We start from the raw sequence: 18719 nt of genomic DNA, 5'->3' as shown, positions 1-18719 counted from the left end.
TTATTTAAGTGATCTCTACACTCAATGTGGGGCTTGAATTCACGACCCCAAGATCAAGAGTCGCACACTCTTCCAACTGAGCCAGCCGGGCACCCTTGTGAATGTGCCTTTAAAAGGACATGTTCAATAGGCAGATACAGGTTTCCCTCACTATCTGAAAGTAGAGCATTCTTATGAAACCTTTTGTAAGCAAAATGGTATAAAGTGAAGAAGCAGTTACCAACAATTTACATGGAAAAATGTGTGAGCATTCCCAGACACAAAACATGACCTCTCTTAGGACCGTTTGATACCTTAGGACACATTTTGCTAACAGGTGCACACAATAAATCGAGATAAAGCACAGATGCTCACAGATACAGGTCGAAGCTCTGGTGGCTTGATGCTGAGATGCTGAGTGCAGTTCCCGGGGAAAGCGCTTGGTGGCGCCACTCAAGGCAGGGGTGCGCGCTGCCGCTTTAGCCTTGCTACAAAACGGACGCTGAAGGCTGTTGGTGCTTTTGGCTTTTTTTCGTAAAAGCAAAGATCCTCTTCGGATTTCTTTCAGTTCATGAAAACGGGTCTTAGTGTAGGTTTTTCGTAAAAGCAAACGGGGTGTGACATGAGCTTAAGAAAAGCAGGGGCTACTTATGAAAAGTATTCTTTCACATCATGGAATGAGAATCCGAGGCCCGGCGAAGGGAAGTGACTTTCCCGAAATTGATCCGTGAGTCAGTCTCTGAAATAAAATCACATAATCTTAACTCACAGAAGTCAACTGCAAAATCCTACTTCTCTGTCCTATGAAAAGTATTTAAAAAAAAAAGCTTAAACTGTATATTTATCTTTTGTAAGTCTGTTGATGTACTTTCTTCCTCAGTGAGATTCTTCTACTCGTGGGCAAAGCAGAATATTATATTCTCAGGAATAATGGGAGGCATTGCATAAGTTTGTTCTCTATGCACAATACACGATGTCCTTTAGGATCAGAGAATGAATCCTAGACCCACAGTCCACCATGCAGAAGTGTCAAATTAGGTCAAGAATCAAGAATCGTTTTTTCTACAGCTTTTGGGTTTCATAAAGGCTTATATAATTTAAGAGCCTGAATTACAGACTGTCTCGGTAGCCTCTAGCTCTGTGTGGAAGGTTCTGATCTACGTAAGAGAGCTATTTTCGTCTAAAGGTACACAGGGCCAAAAGTTTGCCCCCTAGCCCTTCGGCTTCACCTTCTATGCTTGCCTATGAAATTTCAAAGTTCTGATGTACCCTAGAGTATTCAAATGTTTAAAAATCAACATAACTCTCCAGAAGTTTCATTTTTACACCACAATGATGAGCATTGCTAATCTTTCATCAGTTTTTTTTTTTTTTTATCTAAAATAGAAAGGCCCAGAAGATTCACAGGCAGCTGAAATTCCTGTAGGCAGTATGACAGCCTCCGACAGAAAATGTGAGTACCAATTTTCAAGAGCTATACTTTAAATATAGAAAGTACCACAGAACAAGGATTATGTCTGTTTGAAAACAATGTGTGGAAATCATATAGATTTCTTCCTGGGTTTGTATCTTATTATTACAGGCTTCATGAGAAAATGTTTAATACTCATTCCTATTGGTCTTCCACACACACTGCGCATTAACATCAGTTGTACTCCATTCTTTAAAAATGATGTTTTCCTAAACTGTTTAAAACGGATCCTCTGAGAACTGCAGTCAGTGTAAATCCATATGCAGTTGTCAAGGCTTCTGTAAAATCGTGAGCGCAGCATACAGTGTAGACTTGCGGAATCACTATGTTGTGCACCTAAAACTAATGTGATGTGTGTCAACTAAATACCAATTAAAAAAAAATTCATGCTTACATGATGACTGAGCCTTTTACTTCTTTCTCTATGAAGTCTGGAGACTTCTGTCACAGTCTCCTGAAATTTAGCACAAACATCTGTCTCATGTGTGATGTTGTCCCTGGGACAGTGGAGGTCAAATCAGAGATAACTCATCATTCATATTTTATTCTACAACTCACTTGTTCGTATAAATTTCAACCAACCTTTTTCTTTCTGTGATTTTTCCCTATTTCTGAATTTAATGTACCAATTTTGTATATGACTTTATTCCTTTTGGCTTATGTTTTTGAATAATTTTCTGAATTCTTTTGGTCTCTTTCAGTTTTCATCCGTTGCTTCCAAATCTCTGCCCAGTATTTCTTACTGATAGTACCCTTTTGTGACACAAACTTCTCAGTGTTTTAATGTTAAACAGTCATGATTAGTTACGCCCATTCTACCATAATAGATTAGTTACCTCGTAATAAAAATAGCTAACATTATATGCCAGGCATAGTGTTCAACACATCATGGATTATCTTATTTAATACTCCTATGACTGAACAAAGTAAGAACAATTATTATCCCAGTTAAACAAGCGTAGAAACCAGTTGTTAGAGAGGGTAAGTTACTGCCTAGGATTACATAGCTAGTAAGCTCCAGCAGAACTAACGAATGCTAATGGACCAACAATTTCGTGTTAGTCATTCATTCATTCATGCATCCATGTCTTCTCTCACATTCTTTCATTCATTCAAGAAATTTTTGAAGATGTGCTGTGTTTCAGGCACTGATGCATGCACCAGAGAATAAAATAGAAAGATCAGAGAATACATTTATCCCTAGTTTATCCCTAGTTTGCAATGTGGTTGGGGATATAGATACTAAAGGATCAAACATCATTGTAACAAAATGTGTTATATATACTAACCTCGGTAACTTATTTATTTGATTCAAAATATGTGATTATGTAGTCTGTCTAATTCTGCTCTCAGGACACGGCTAGTAATATTTTTCCTTCTAAATCTTTAGTTCACAAAGAGATTCTAGAATGCCTGGCACCTAGTAGGTCTGCAGTGGTCATTTCTTCACTATTGTTTTTGCAAGAAGGGAAGAAGGGAGAAGGGTACGCCCCGTCAAATTAGGAGTGCGGTGGTCGATGCTAGATCAGGGAGAAAGGATGGTCTTATTCAAGGATTTTGGAGGTCTCAAATCTTTCTACTTCAGATATCAAGCTTGGCATACAGAATGCACAGTGAACAAATCCAAATTTGATTACTCAACTGCCCTTTTGTCAGGGACATATTGAATTAGCTTCAAATATTTGATTACTTGTTTCACATTACCTCATTGGTGGAACTCAGCTTGTATTTCAAAAGACAGGATGTGAACATCCTACCCACAGTCTGATTTAAATAAACAAAAAGCAACATGAGACAAGGTCCAGCCCCTGTTTCACCATGGAAAACCTCAGATAAGTTAGAAATGTGGAAATGAATATGACTGCCAGGGATATAAGCAAAGATAAAATATTATTGATAATTCTAAGTACATTAGATTACCAATGAATGCTGGTCTTATCTTCCACTGAATAATGTGTACATTATCTTAAACATTATATACAGTGTGCTTATGAGGTTTACATTACAAATATGTATATTTGCCTGTGGCTTGTTAATGTCCCTGATCTGACATTTAGAAACCCATAATCAGAGGTAATAAAATAATAGACAACGAAAATAGGTCACACTGTTTCTTAGCAGAGTATGAATTGAATAAAACTTTCCATTTGAATATATGCTACCTGTATCAAAACTACACTAAAGTGCATGGAAATCACAATATATTTGCATGCTGCAATGTTGCCAAATGTATTGCTTTAAATTGTTTTATTTCCACAAAGAAGAGCTTTCTTTCTGAAAATTGGCAGGAATGGCAAAGCGACCTGGTAGGATTATTAGATTCTGAGAGGTTCCAGGCCATGCCAATAAGAACTCCCTGAATTCGATCATTTGATATTTATTCTGTGTTTATATGACCATTGCCTGAAATTTTCTCACTTTTAATAAAGAATAAAATGAATTAGTAAACCTAGACTAACTAAAAAAAAGACTAACTAAAAAGTCTTATAGTGATAGGTCTAAATAAACCATGAATTTTAGAAGTGAAATGCATGGGACATGTTTGCACTGTAGTCAGTCTCGTGGCTGATAGTTGGGGCTCTATCTGCCATTTACTTGACTGAAGTTACTTATTATTTTTTTTAATAAGTAATTCTTTTTTTTTCCTTTTTTAAATTTTGAATTTAATTCCGGTTAACATACAGTATGATATTAGTTTCAGGTGTATGATGTAGTGATTTTTTATTATGTTATGTTAATCACCATACATACATACATACATCATTAGTTTTTGATATAGTGTTCCATGATTCATTGTTTGCATGTAACACCCAGTGCTCCATGCAGTACGTGCCCTCGTTAATACCCATCACCAGGCTAAGCCATCCCCCCACCCCCCTCCCCTCCAGAACCCTCAGTTTGTTTTTCAGAGTTCATAGTCTCTCATGGTTCGTCTCCCCCTCCGATTTCCCCCCCTTCATTCTTCCCCTCCTGCTATCTTCTTCTTTTTTTTTTAACATATAATGTATTATTTTTTTTTAACATATAATGTATTATTTGCTTCAGAGGTACAGGTCTGTGATTCAACAGTCTCGCACAATTCACAGCGCTCACCATAGCACATACCCTCCCCGATGTCTATCACCCAGCCACCCCATCCCTCCCACCCCCCACCACTCCAGCAACCCTCAGTTTGTTTCCTGAGATTAAGAATTCCTCATAGCAGTGAGGTCATATGATACATGTCTTTCTCTGTATTTTGTGGTGTCAGATGTGAAATGAGTCAAACTGTATTCCCCAGACAAAATAGAAAACCGTATTATAGTACAGTGCCCCTGTAATATTGGACCACATAACAGAAACCAGGAGGTAACCTTTTTCTATTTTTACTGAGTGTGTAATTATTAGAATATTGGGTTCAGTTCTAACAGCAACAACTACTTACACCAGGCACACAGTGCATAACGGCTGAGTAATTGATGAAGTCTTATACAATGGAAATTGATTTGAATAGCTATTCCTATCAAATGGCATCCCTAGGTGGTTTACTGTCTTATTAAGTGTTATCCCAGGAGTACTTTTTGAATGTATTAGTTGTCCAATTCCATGAGCGGGTTATGCTAATATTACAGTTTTAGGTTTTCGAAAACAGAAATTCTGTCCATTAAAACCTTGGACCCAATTATGATTGAAAACATGATACTAATCATTTCAGTGAGTCTCCACTAATCAGATAATGTATATTATGTAATGGAATCCCATGAAAACAACTCCTCTTTGTTTTGTTCAATGTCCCACTGGCCTAACACTGAAGGTTATTTTTCGGAAAGACAAGGACACTAACTAATTGTACCAAAGCTAATTTGGGGGCCGGTGGAGTTGACCGTGGTTCTTGCTGGTCACAGGTGGGGAGTGAACAAGATATTTGGGGAGGACCATGAGTGCCAACCAGAAAGGGAAACTCAATGAGCAGAAAATGGCGAAGTGCACCCCAGCCGACTAATGCCAGGGACAGTCTGACCCAGAGGAAACAGTTTTGGAAAATAGCTTCATTTTAATGAAATCCTATGGGGACAGTCTTCAATTATTTTAAAGTGCTTTACAAAAGATGCACACGCAGAGGTCACTGGTGGTATTTTGGAAGGTTATAACAATATCATGTTTATTTTTTTTCTTTTGGGATAGCTGAACAAGGTGACAGAATAGTGAATGCCATGCGTAATTCATCTCGTTACCAGTCAGATCCATTGCGAAAACAATGACCTGCAGCCAAATGTGTCAATTACCATATTTGGGTCTCCAGTCCTGACTTATTTGAAAAGCTGAAACAAAGCGGGTTGCTTAGTTTGATGCGATTTAAGAATGTCAAGGGTGGATGGGGAAGTTGGTTGTGTGTGAAGGGTTCCATGAAATGTCTGGTGCCCTGTTAATGCTTCTCACACCTTTCTTTGGTTCTTTAGGCAAAACCATTAGCTTGTTAGCAATAATGATACTGGCTGGAGACAGCCTGCATAATTTTGCAGACGGCCTTGTGATAGGAGCGGCCTTCTCATCTTCATCTGAGTCAGGAGCGACCACCACACTTGCAATCTTGTGTCACGAAATTCCACATGAAATGGGTAAGTCACAGAGCAGTGTGGCTGTCTCCCGCTTGTTGAGAAAGCCAGAGTGTATTTCTAGCTATGGTCTGTAGGCGCCTTTTTCCGACACACAATTGAAAGGTGAATACTTTCCATTCATAATCTATTTAAACGGCAAGAAGAAGATAACTAGAAAAACAAATTCTGTACCTTGGGATAAAATTCACTTAGACTCTTTCTGATGTTTCCCCAGGGCCAGAAGTCACTCGTTTTGGACTCTAGAGAGTTCTTTATGGAAGAAAGTCATTTAGAGAAACCTCGTTTTAAAGAACTTTGGCAAAGACTTTAAAATCTGCATATTAAATGTGGGAAAAACATTAAGAGAGGAACTTTCCCCATTAGGTCAGCAAACAGGCCAATGAGATAAAATAACATTTAAATTAAAGCCAAACCATGGTTTCGTCAACTTGATTTATATAAAATGTCTAAGGCCAAGCATAAAATTGAAACGACAGGCGTCTGGTAGCAGATGCGCATCCATTTTTTCTGGATAATCTTAATAGCCCTGTAATTCAAATTCTGCCTCCCAGGAAACAAGAGAAGACAAAATAGACATTTCCAAAAGAGGCCCAGAAACAGCAAGGACTGGCTCCAGGCACACGCGTGCCCTACAGAGGGAGCTCTGGATAATCTCATTGCCCCCCACAGCCAGGTCTACATTGTCCCTTTGGGCCACCCCAGCCTCTGGTGTTCAGTGTCTCCTGCTGGAAATCCTGTCACCCAACCCATCACCCATCCTTCTTTGAGCAGTTTATCCAAGGACCTTCCTGAATCCATTAAAATGTACCTGGTCTGGGTGCCATATACTGTGGCCTTGCCTTTAGCTATTATACTAAAACCACAGAGGAGTGTGACAGTCTGTGGCAAACCAGCAAAGATGTTTTAAGACCTATTCGTAGGGGGTGCCTGGATGGCTCAGATTGTTAAGCGTCTGCCTCTGGCTCGCGTCATGATCCCAGGGTCCTGGGATCGAGACCCGCATCGGGCTCCCTGCTCCGTGGGGTGTCTGCTTCTCCCCCTCCTTCCTGCTCGAGCTCTCTCTCACTATCTCTGTCTCTCTCAAATAAATAAATAAAATATTTTAAAAAAAAAGACCTATTCCTAGGACCAGTTATGCCACAGAACTAAGAAACTGAGTTGCCAGACTGTCTCTTTATTGAATTTCAGCCCTTCCCTATGTCCCAAAAAGAGACTCTCAGAGCACAAGGTCATTCTTCTTTAGGAGGAAAGGTGTGGGGAGAATACGGTCATTTTTCTATAATCATCAAGGCAGTAAAACGTTTTCTAAAGGAAAAATTTTTTTCCTAACCAACTTTTGCAATGATTTTTAAATCTCATATTAAGTAGTTCTCTGTTTCCCCACAGGAGTTCTCTCAGAAATAAAGGATAAAAGCCAACGTAATGTGATTTCGCCTGGCAAGTTTCCAGGCAAAAACGTTTAAAAACCCTAGAACAGCAAGTGCTTTATTCTGCATTTATCTAGGTTGAAAATGTCACAGGGTGTCAGGACCTGAAGAATATGTCACAGTTCTCCCCGCATATGCTAGATTCAGGACTAGTAAAAGGAAGACAGCTCTTGAAATGTAACTTCCTAATGGTATAATGAGAATCCTAGAGAGATATAAGAAAATGTTTTATCAACGGGTCAGTCAACTTTACTTGTAAAATTGGTCCCAGTCACTGAAATTTGAAGCAAACTAATAGCACATTACTCCAGCAAAGTCATCATCATTTACACAATGATTATATTTTCTTTTTCCCTTAAATTTCAGGAGATTTTGCCGTGCTCTTAAGCTCTGGACTTCCTATTAAGATTGCCATCCTTATGAATTTTATAAGTGCTCTCACTGCCTTCATAGGACTATACGTTGGCCTCTCAGTATCAACTGATCCGTGTGTTCAAAACTGGATCTTAACAGTTACTGCGGGAATGTTCTTATATTTATCCTTGGTGGAAATGGTAAGCTTTGTGGCTTTTCCATGTTGTTTTTCTAAACTCTGAAAATGTAAAACAGAGACAAAGCCATAAAATGGAAGGATAAATGAGAAGAGAGGAATATATTTAATAATATTAAAGACTAAGGAAATATTCTGTGTAATCCAAGAAAGTAAGTTGTAGGCAGAAGAAACATAATTTGAGATACAGAAAATATTGACATCCTTTTAGTGAATTTCAGTGGAATGAATGAAACCTGTCGAATTGCCAAAAAGTGATCATCAGTTCATTCTGCTCCAGCTTTGCATCTCTATATGGTGTCTAGCCTTCTAGCTGAAAAATGAAAAGTGCTGTAACATAGCCACCTATTTTGTTTACGCATTGGAAAATAGTTAACCGAACTTGCCATTACTCAGCTGTTTGACTTAATTAACCAACTGTATTTTTTTAAAGAAATGATTTCATCCTTATTTTTTGCTTTAAGTTTTACTTAAGTTTTACTCTATCATGCTGGTGACAAGAGAAAGATGATAGTATAGAGCCTCTCACATTACAACATATATTTCCTAAAGATGTCCTCACTGACACTAATGGAAACTCAGTTACCACTTTTCATCCTCTCCAATCTGATGAAGGAATTGAAGCTGGGAAATTTTACCTTTTTTTTTTTTTTTTTTTGCCTCTTAAATTCTGGAATCTGCAAAATAAACCAGTCTTTTTGACGTCACCTTCTATTAGACTTGGGACGATTTGGATGTGTTGAGGTAGAAGTCCGAATAACTATCTTTTCTCATGTGTTGGAATCATGCATATTAAAATGATATAAATGAATGAAAGAAATACTGAAGAGTGAAAATCAATAGGAAGCCCATCCAAATGGAGTAAAATATATGATTACATGAATGCTAGAGTGGAAAAGTGAAATAAGCAATCTTGAAGGTCATATGTGGAACAGGACCCTTGGGATTGATTCATGATCTGGAAGAATCTCGCTATTGTCCCGGAAGTAAGTGAAGAAAAATGTTTCATGGGGAAAAAAACCTGAAAGGCAGGAGCCTTTACTGAAACAACCAGGTAACAGTGAATTCCGGAGGTAGAATTCAATAAGGGGGACTCCTCAAATATAACACAACCATTTAAAACCCCAGTCTACATACTTCTGACTTTTTGGTGCTTTTGCTTAATTCTCATGAGATTAAGATAGAGGAGGTAAACACCAAAAGGTACTTCCCTGTTTAGAAATGTTCTTAGATATTATTTATGATACTTCAGGGAATTTCCTGATCTTGACGGTAAAGACGATACTAGGGGAGCAAGGTCAACCCACCTCTTCTGAACCCCAATCCTCAAGCCAAGGTCAGTATCACAGAATGCTGTGAGGCTTCCAGTTTGAGAAATCTAGATTGCTAGCCTTGCATGGTGGTTTCAAAAGAACACTGTCACTCATTGCTGAATGCGGCAAACTACCTTTTGTCTAAAATGTCTGTATGTCAGTCCTCATAGTCACTCGTGAGTCTCCTGATTTTCATTTTCCTGCTTCTGAATTCCTTTCTCTTTATGATTCAGTTGGGGACAGTTGCTGTATTCTTTGGAAGTTTATTCTGTTGTTTTGTTTTGTTTTTTTGTTTTAAGTCTGGATCTCCCTTCAATTATGATGGATGTATATTTATCTAGTTAATGCTTTTTCTTTGTTAGAGAGTCTGATCTCCCAAAATGGACCTGAGAACATTATCAAGAACTGTTTGTCGTGGAGAACCCTAAGCTAAATATGTCATTTTCCCCTCAGCGTTTCTCCCCCTGGCTTTGTTAGTGTAAGCAATCGCTTGTAAGAAATGTGGCAGATATCCTATGAGATTCCAACTAGAATGAATCTTGACCTTGTTGCAAATTCCTATTGGCCAAGGAAAAGCCGGCATCCTGGCAAAAAGACAGGAAAGAAAATACTCTCGAGTTTCCTGGGGCCACTTCGTATAATCCAGGTCGCCTGCTCTCACGGCCTTTTGAGTAACTTCTAAACAAATAGGACTCTTTCACATAACAGCAACTTTAACTGTTGCTGGGCTCTGGGGCTGTGCCAGAGAAAATAGTCTTCTGTCATTTAAAGGGAAGAAAACAAGGTTTCAAGATTGTAAAACAGCAAAGAAAATAAATAACAGTAACTAAAGGGTAAGGTTGGGGGGGGGGGAATACTTTCATGCACTGGTTATTTACTAAATGCTGGAAATTTACCAGGCACCTTCTGAGCAGGGCTAATGTGAAAAGATTAGCTACATTTTTGCCTTGCTTGTTTATTTCAAAGAAATTGGGCATGTTATTTCAAACTCCCAGAAGAAAAAGAACTAGGAGCAAAAATGGGACCATTAGTAATGAAGTCAGCAAGGCAGAAAGGCTTCACTAGGGAAATCTACCAGCCTAAATTCTCCTAAGTGGTATTGCCTTATCCAAGCACACTAACTCTCAGAGGCATTGAATGGTTTCTAAAGAAAGTTAAGAATGAATGCAGGCCTGGGTGGCCAGAGGAAACTCATTCTGTTATAAAGATCACTGTCCTAGGATGAGTTTGTCCCAAGCAGAGGCTAAGACAAAGGCATTTGGGAAGGCAGTTCACCCTGGAGGTGATCCCAGGAGCAGGTGGAGTGGAGCAGAAAATGACAAAGTCAAGAAAAGTTGTATTTTTGTTAAGTCGACCACCACTATGGGCAATCCACCACACGGGGCCTTCTGGGTGTGGGGAGGCTCCTATTCCCATTGTTCAAAGCTAGCCCCACAAACATACCCCCCCACACACACCCCTTTCAGGTTATACATGTTTGAGCACCAAGGGAATTCCCACCGCAGTCCCAAGCCATCACATTGGAGAAGCCCAGGGCAAGAGAAGGAGGAATGCAGGGTGGGCTGAAGCAAAGTTCTGTGCAAAACTAATCAACACGCCCTTGGAAATGGTCTCTGCAGCAGTGGGTGAGCGTCAGAGATGAGAAAATACGAGGGACCCCTTCAGGGCAGGAGCCAGCCAAAAACTCAGAGAAGACTCAATACGTGATAGTTAGTGGAACATGCTCCAAACCCAGTGGTCTTAAGGTAATATTTGATATTCAACCATCTCTGTCCTCCAGCACCCAACTTTGATTCTCCTCACTTTTCAGGCAGCACTTTGACTGACCCAGATTTCTTTCCTAGAATGGCAGCCCAGGTGTTCCCTGAGGGGTCTGCTTTGTCTTCGTAGGGCCATGTTTCCTGTGGTTTCCTGTTCCCCGTTGTCGTCAGACATGGAAGTACCAAGAGATGCTTCAAGGAAACCCTGGTTTCTAGACATGTTCCTTGCTTCCTCCATTGTGTAGCCATAACCTTACCTCCTCATGGTAGCCAGTGGCAATGACTCCCACCAGTTTCACATTTGTCTGTGCTGGTCGATCTATTGGCAGGAAGAGCGCAAGCGTACTCACAGGTTCAAGTTCAGTGGAAATGCTCCCTGGTGTATTCTCAAAAACAAAGGTCTGTGATCTGACAGTGCTAAACTCTCCAGGAATAGGAAGCACAGATTCTATCAGTGTAAGAGTTGGCAATGATAGTGTATCATTGTTTCACAATTTTCTCTTGTTTCTGCTATTTTTATGATTCCCTTCCTTCTGTTCACCTTGCATTAATTTTCTGCTTCTTTTCTTCCTTTGTGACGTGGAATGACATCTCATTGATTTTAAATCTTTTCTTCTTTTCTAATCCAAGCATTGAAAGCTATAAATTTCCCTCTAAGCCCTACTTTGCTGGATCCCATGTCTTTTAATCTGTTGTGTGTTCAGTACGGATCCCATTGAAATGCCTTTAAATGACTCATGTAACTTTTTTCTTATGTAAATATGGTGCCTAATTGCTCAATGTTTGTAACTTTTATAAGTAGCTCTTAGTTATTTTAATTTCTTCACTGGCAGAGAATATACTCTCTATTATTTTAGTCCTTTGAAATATTTTGAGGCATGTTCCATGGCCCAGTGTATGGTCCATCCTGGTAAATGCCCTCATATGCATTTTGAAAGTCCATGAGTGCAGCATTTTTGGGTGTAGAGTTCTGTGAATGTTAGTTAAGTCAGACTGGTTGACGGCTTTATTCATATTCTCAAATTCCATACTGATTTTTTTTCTCCACTTGTTCTGTTAATTAGGAGTGATGCTAAAATATACACCTATGTTTGTGGGTTTCCCTATTTCTTTCTTGGTTTTATCAATTTTGCCTCACACAGTTGAAGCTCTGTTATTATATGCATGCATATTTAGGGTTGTCCTGTCTTCTTGATTGAATTGATACTTCTATCGTGCGGAAAGATCCCTCTTTACCTCTGAGAAAACTCTATGTCTTGAAGCTTCCTTTGTCTGATGTTCATAGAGTCACACCTGCTTTTCTGCTTACTGTGGGCACAGAATATCTTGGCCATCATTTGTCTTCCCCTGTCTATAGAAGGTAAGGGGTGAGGTCTTGATAGAGCGTTTGAAGTGTAATGTAACAGAAGTGTCTGATCCAATCAATAATCCCTGGGATTAATACGTTAGAATCCATTCATCTTGTCTATCCACTTTCTCCCAGTTGTATTTATAACCAGATCTATCGGTTTGGTATCTTTTTTGTATTCCCATGTTCCCTACAAAGATTTCATGAAATATGTTCTATAGATAATGCTCCCTTCGCCAAGATACCCATGTCCTCTTCTTGGGGACCTGTGAATACGTTGTCTTACATATCAAAAGAGACTTTGCAGATGTGATTAAGGTTTAGGACTTTGAGATGGGGAGATTAGCCTGGATTTTCTGAGTGGTCACGTTCTAATCACATGAGTCCTTAAAAATGGGAAACCTTCCCCAGCTGTAGTCAGAGAGAGATGTGATGGTGGAAGGAAGGTCAGAAAGATGCAGCACTGTGACTGACGATGGAGGAAGGGGGCCAGGACCCAAGGAATGCCAGCCACCTCTAGAAGCTGAAAAAGGCAAGGAAACAGATTCTGCCCAGGAGCCTCCAAAAGGAACACAGCCAGGCTGACACATTGATTTTAGCCCTGTGAGACCCTTGCCAGATTTCTGACCTGTAGAACTGTTAGATAACAAAGTTGTCTTGTTTTAAGCCACTAGATTAGTGGTCATTTGTTAACAGCAGCCAGAGAAAACTAACATATCCCTACTACTACTCCTTAACTACTAACCTTGGGGTAGATGTGCTTGGGAAGAGAGGCCGCTATGTAGGACGGTCCCATTCTACTTGAGAACCAAGAGTTCCTTCTAAGAAAATTCTCAGAACTAAATAAAAAAGTCCAGAGGATTTCTCATATTCACCTTGTCTAAAGTCTACAGATTTTCTCAACTAGAAGGAAAAGACAAGCCCTGGAAGTATTATTTTTCAGCAGTTTGGGCAAGAGAGACTTGATTTTTGATAAATATGATTTGTTATTTAAAGAATAAATTAACTCATTTTAAAGAACATAAGAGATTATGGCAAGGAAAGGCTTATTTTGGATCTGAAACAAGTTTCAGACTTTAGGCATTTTTCCTAAGGTTTTAGATGCTGCAAAACTGTTTCCATAACAACGAGCCCATAGCAACTTCAAGGGGCTATCACCACAGATAGAACTAGAGAAGTCCCTAGAATTGGCAAAACTGGACAACTGCCCAGGACCCCAGTACATGAATAGCACCCAAGCTGACAGTGGAGAAGTTGTAACTCTGAAAGGTAGGTGGTAGAGAAGGAAGAGCTGAGCTCACCAGTTTACGTCAAAACAAACTGAGACGAAACTTGGGTGCCCCCTCCATGTACATCATGGCCATCTAGTTGAGAATAGACCTTCTTTCCAGCCCCCTCCTCAACCAATCTCCCTAACTATGTAGTTCTCTGGATCTTTCTTCCTTCCCTCTGTGCTTTTTTGTTTGTTTGTTTGTTTGTTTGTTTGAAGGGATGCTCTTTTAAAACATTTCTTCCTCTTCCAGATTATTACTAATGCTCCTTCAATCTTGATTTCATTCAATCTTGATTTCATTTAATCTTGAAACTGCAAGATTGAAGAGCAGTCACTTAGAGTACCTTGTGTATCTGTCCCTTTTAAGAAGTGTCTTCTTGAAGTAATGTCACAGCCAGACTTTTGCCTGGAGGCTTTTCCAATTTCCAGATAATTTTCCTTGAGTGAAAGGCAGGATAAGAATATTTTGATTCCAAACTTAAGATCCTCTGCTTTGAAAATAAATCCACACACACACAAAGTAAGATCTGTGTGTTAAACCCAGTCAGTAAATAGGATTATCAGTAGTCAGATGAAGAGCATCCATTGGCTTCTCTATGTTTATTTTAATTCAGTGACTTTAATAGCTTCAAGATAGTGAATTGTGTGAAAAGAACATAAATTGACTGACAAAACAGCCAACTTTCTAGCAAGGCTTCTCAGCCTTTCTTAATCACATGACTACAAAATTAAACTAAAATAGACTCCTATGCTTTTAGGATATTGATCCTATTTCCACTTCCCCATTATTCTTTATCTTCCAATTTATTGATTTTGATGGAATCATGCTTTCTCAGAGAAAGCTAGATATGTCCAATGTAATTCAGTCAATAATCTACAATCACCAAGTTGGTTCTGGTAAAAGAGTCCTTTCTCCCTCCAAAAAACTGGTAAGCTATCTTTTCTTTGAAGTTTGACAATACCTAGGTGTGATACCCTTCAAACAATATGCTTCCATAAAAGGAGATATTTTATTTGAAAGACATATAAAATAACCTTGATATACATATTTTCTTTCAACAAATATTGTACTTGAAATCAAGGAGTGCAACTCACATCATTTAAAAACTCTTTTTCTGTGGAAAAAAAATGACAAGCATTTAAAAACCATTTCAGGCAGCAAAAGTAATATAATTTAACATGCAAAATTACTTCTTCACAAAAGCAAGAAGTATGAATCATTCTTACCAACAATTTTGAAAGATTTTTATTCCCTTTCTCTATAAATCAGTCAAACTCTATGCTTAGATATTTTCTACTAAGGAAATGACTAATAGACCCAATTTTGATAAATGTTGTGCCCTGAGATTTTTTAAAAAATGACTACCAGAAACGTTTATATTTTTGTTCCTTGTATTTTTTTCCCCTTCTAGCCAGTCTCTTAAACCATGCACACACATCTTCCAAAGTTATCCATTTCTTAGGAAAATACAAAAGATGACTGATGACTCTCTTTCCTGAGCTATACAATTAAGAATTTGGCCAACTGAATCACTTCCGCTAAGGAAAAAACGGAGAAGTGAACTATTAAATACAAGTTAAAAGCAGGTAATATCCTTGTCTCTTGGAATTGTGTGTGGTCTTTGTCTTACAACGCAGTTTTCAAAAGAGATTTTTCATTTATTTTCTGATGTAAACTGCTTCATAAATTCCCTTGGGAAGATAAAATTGGGAAATTAGAAGTCTATAGTATCCTTGTTTGAATTTTTTTTAAAGATTTTATTTATTCATGAGAGACAAAGAGAGGCAGAGGGAGAAGCAGGCTCCCTGTGGAACAAGGAGCCCGACGCGGAACTCGATCCCAGGACCCTGACCTGAGCCGAAGGCAGACGCTTAACCAACTGAGCCACCCAGGTGCCCCTCCTGTGTTTGAATTTTTAAATAAAATATCTAATGCTGAATTTTAAAAAATAACCTTAAGATAAGCCTCCTCTTTGGTACCTTCACCTTGGTGATCCCAGATACACTGAAAGCTGTAGTCCTTGCTTTCTTTCCTTGCAAAGGAAGATTAAAACTGCTGTATTAGGTTGTTTTGTGAAGAGAGCTACTAATTTAAAAAGACTTGAATTCAAAACAGGACTTGTGTCAATGGGAACAAATCTCCCAATTTTAGGATATTGTTGAGTCAACATAGTGATCTGTGTTGAGGGTGTTATTATTAGTAATCAAATATGATGCTAAAATCGAATGCACTTCTTTTTTTTTTTTGTCATATAGGATCTGTGAATTTTATTTCAAGACAGTATTATTATTATTCCGGCAACTGCTTTTACCCCCATGGAATTTTTAATTCCGTTACAATTAACATACAGGGTTCCATCAGTTTCCAATGTACAATATAGTGATTTAACAATTCTATATATCATCCAGTGCTCACCTTGATAAGTGTGCTCTTTAATCCCCTTCACCCTTTCACCCATCCCCCACTCTCTTCCCCTCCGGTAACTGTCAGTTTGTTCTCTCTGTTTAAGAGTCTGGTTTTTTGTTTGTCTCTCTCTCTCTTTTGTTTATTTTGTTCGTTCATTGTTTCTTAAATATCACATATGAGTGAAATCATAGGGTATTTGTCTCTGACTGACTTATTTCAGTCAGCATTATACCCTCGAGGATCCATCCATGGTGTTGCAAATGGCAAGATTTCATCCTCTTTTATAGCTGAGTGATATTCCATTGTATGTATAGACCACATCATCTTTATCCATTCATCTTTGGATGGATGAATTGCTTCCATAATCTGACTATTGTAAATAATGCTCCAATAAACATAGAGGTGCATATATCTCTTCAAATTAGTGTTTTCGTATTCTTTGGGTAAATACCCAGTAGTGGAATTACTGATCATATGGTAATCTTATTTCTAACTTTTGAGGGATTCCGTACTGTTTTCCACAGTGGCTGTATAGTTTACTTTCCCACCAATGGCGCACAAGTGACCCTTTTTCTTCACATCCTCACCACACTTGTTGTTTCTTGTGTTTTCGATTTTAGCCATTCTGACAGGTGTGAAGTGATATCTCACTGTGGTTTGGATTTGCATTTCCCTGGTAATTAGTGATGTTGAGCATCTTTTCATGTGTCTGTTGGCCATTTGGATGTCTTCTTTGGAAAAATGTCTGTTCATGTCTTCTGCCCATAAAATAGAACATACTTCCAACCTCCTTTACATTGCTGTCAAAAGAAATGACTAAGAGAATGAATTCAAATAAAACAAAAGAGAAAATATATAATAACAAAAGGATAGATTAGGTTGAAACCACCAGGAGATTATTAGAGGTAAGAATTGATAGAATATTTTTCAGCAAATAGTCCAAAGAAAATTTTCATCTTCCAGAATATTGTAGAAAGAGAAATCCAGCAGGGCCCTCCTGAGATTCTGTAGCCGATAAAACCTCATTCTGTGGATAGCCAACCTTCCCCAAACCAATTGCAGCCAGGGAGTCAGCCAGGTTCCTTCAAGGAAAGGAGACACAGACTTCCCTCCATCATGTAATAGCCGACAATCACAAAGAAATTTGAAGTAGTCCACACTGCAGACTATGAAAAAAAAGGATTCTAATCCTCTAGAAATGGACTATGTTATGGGTTAATTTCTTAATCCCTTTAGGCTGCTATAATTAAAAAAACAGACTGGGTGGCTTGGACAAACATTTCTTCTCACAATTCTGGAGGCTGGGAAATCCAAGATCCAGGTGCTGGCAGATTTGGTATCTGGTGAGGATCTGCTTCCTGGTTTGCAGATGGCTGTTCTGCTGTGTCCTCACATGGTGGAGTGCAGGGAGAAGCAAGGTCTCCCAGGACTCTGATAAGGGCACTCATCCCATTCAGGAGGGCTTTGTTCTCATGACCTCATCGAAAGCCCCACTTCCTAATACCATCACACTGGGGCATAAGGTTTCAACATGCAAATTTTGAAGGAAAGAAAACATTCAGTCCATAATATCTATGCTTCAGGACTTTGAGATCTAAACGTAACACATGTTTCTCACTGCAAAGTGATAATAATGAATCCTTACCAGGCAATGAATGACACCTCTTCCTATCACATAATTTCTTGGATATAATTAAATCCTGCTTATTGTAATATTATAATAAGCTAAAGAGTTAAAGCAATTGTGAAACCTTGGAGTGTGTGTGTGTGTGGTGTTTATTACGGTAAAGATACACATAACATGAAATTTACCATTTTAGGGACGCCTGGGTGGCTCAGTTGGTTAAGCGTCTGCCTTGAGCTCAGGTCATGATCCCAGGGTCCTGGGATCGAGTCCCACATCGGGCTCCTTGCTCAGCAGGAACCTGCTTCTCCTTCTGCCTGTTCCTCCCCCTTCTTGTGCTTGATCTCTCTCTCTCTCTCTCTGACAAATAAATGAATAAAATCTTTGAAAGAAATCTACTATTTTAACCATTTGAAGTGTATAATTTAATGACATTAAGTATATTCACATTGTTGTGCAACCATTATTTAAAAACTTTTCTCACCTTCCCAAATTGAAACTCCATACCCATTAAACACTAACTCCCCATTATCCCTGCCCCTACTCTCTGGTAGCCACCTGTTTACTTTCTGTCTCTATGAATTTGACTACTCTAGGTACCTCATTTAAGTGGAATCATAGAGTATTGGTCTTTTTGTGACTGGTTCAGTTTACTTAGCCTGAGATCTTCAAGGTTGATCAATGTCAGCATGGGTCAGAATTTCTTTCCTTTTTAATGCTGAGTAATATTCCATTGTGTGTACACACAACATTTTGCTTATGCATTTATCCATCAGTGGACATGGAGTTGCTTTCACCTCTTAGTTACTGTGACTAATGTTGCTATGAACATGGGTGTACAAATAGATCTTGAAGTTCCTGCTTTCAATTCTTTGATGTATATATCCAGAAGTGGAGTTGCTGAATCATGTAGTAATTCTAATTTTAATTGTTTGTTTTCCACAGTGGCTGCATCATTTTACCCTCCCA

General features: G+C 38.8%; 1 protein-coding gene across 5 annotated transcripts in view; it reads left to right on the top strand.

Moving 5' to 3' along the window:
* The window catches only part of SLC39A12 (solute carrier family 39 member 12), a 68989-nt gene that overhangs the window by 36735 nt on the left and 13535 nt on the right, over positions 1-18719 (top strand). For all 5 annotated transcript variants that reach the window (XM_073885549.1, XM_073885548.1, XM_025892017.2 and 2 more), the window contains 3 exons: positions 1366-1432; positions 5890-6048; positions 7842-8029. In XM_073885549.1, the coding sequence (XP_073741650.1) occupies positions 1366-1432; positions 5890-6048; positions 7842-8029 (414 nt within the window). The remainder of the gene's footprint in view (positions 1-1365; positions 1433-5889; positions 6049-7841; positions 8030-18719) is intronic.

Source organism: Callorhinus ursinus, unplaced genomic scaffold (assembly GCF_003265705.2).
Source record: "Callorhinus ursinus isolate GAN/ISIS: 27379988/994484 unplaced genomic scaffold, GSC_fseal_2.0 scaffold63, whole genome shotgun sequence".
NCBI classification, from domain to species: Eukaryota; Metazoa; Chordata; class Mammalia; order Carnivora; family Otariidae; genus Callorhinus; species Callorhinus ursinus.
Note: the sequence above shows the minus strand (reverse complement) of the source record. Positions and strands in the feature narration are given on the sequence as shown.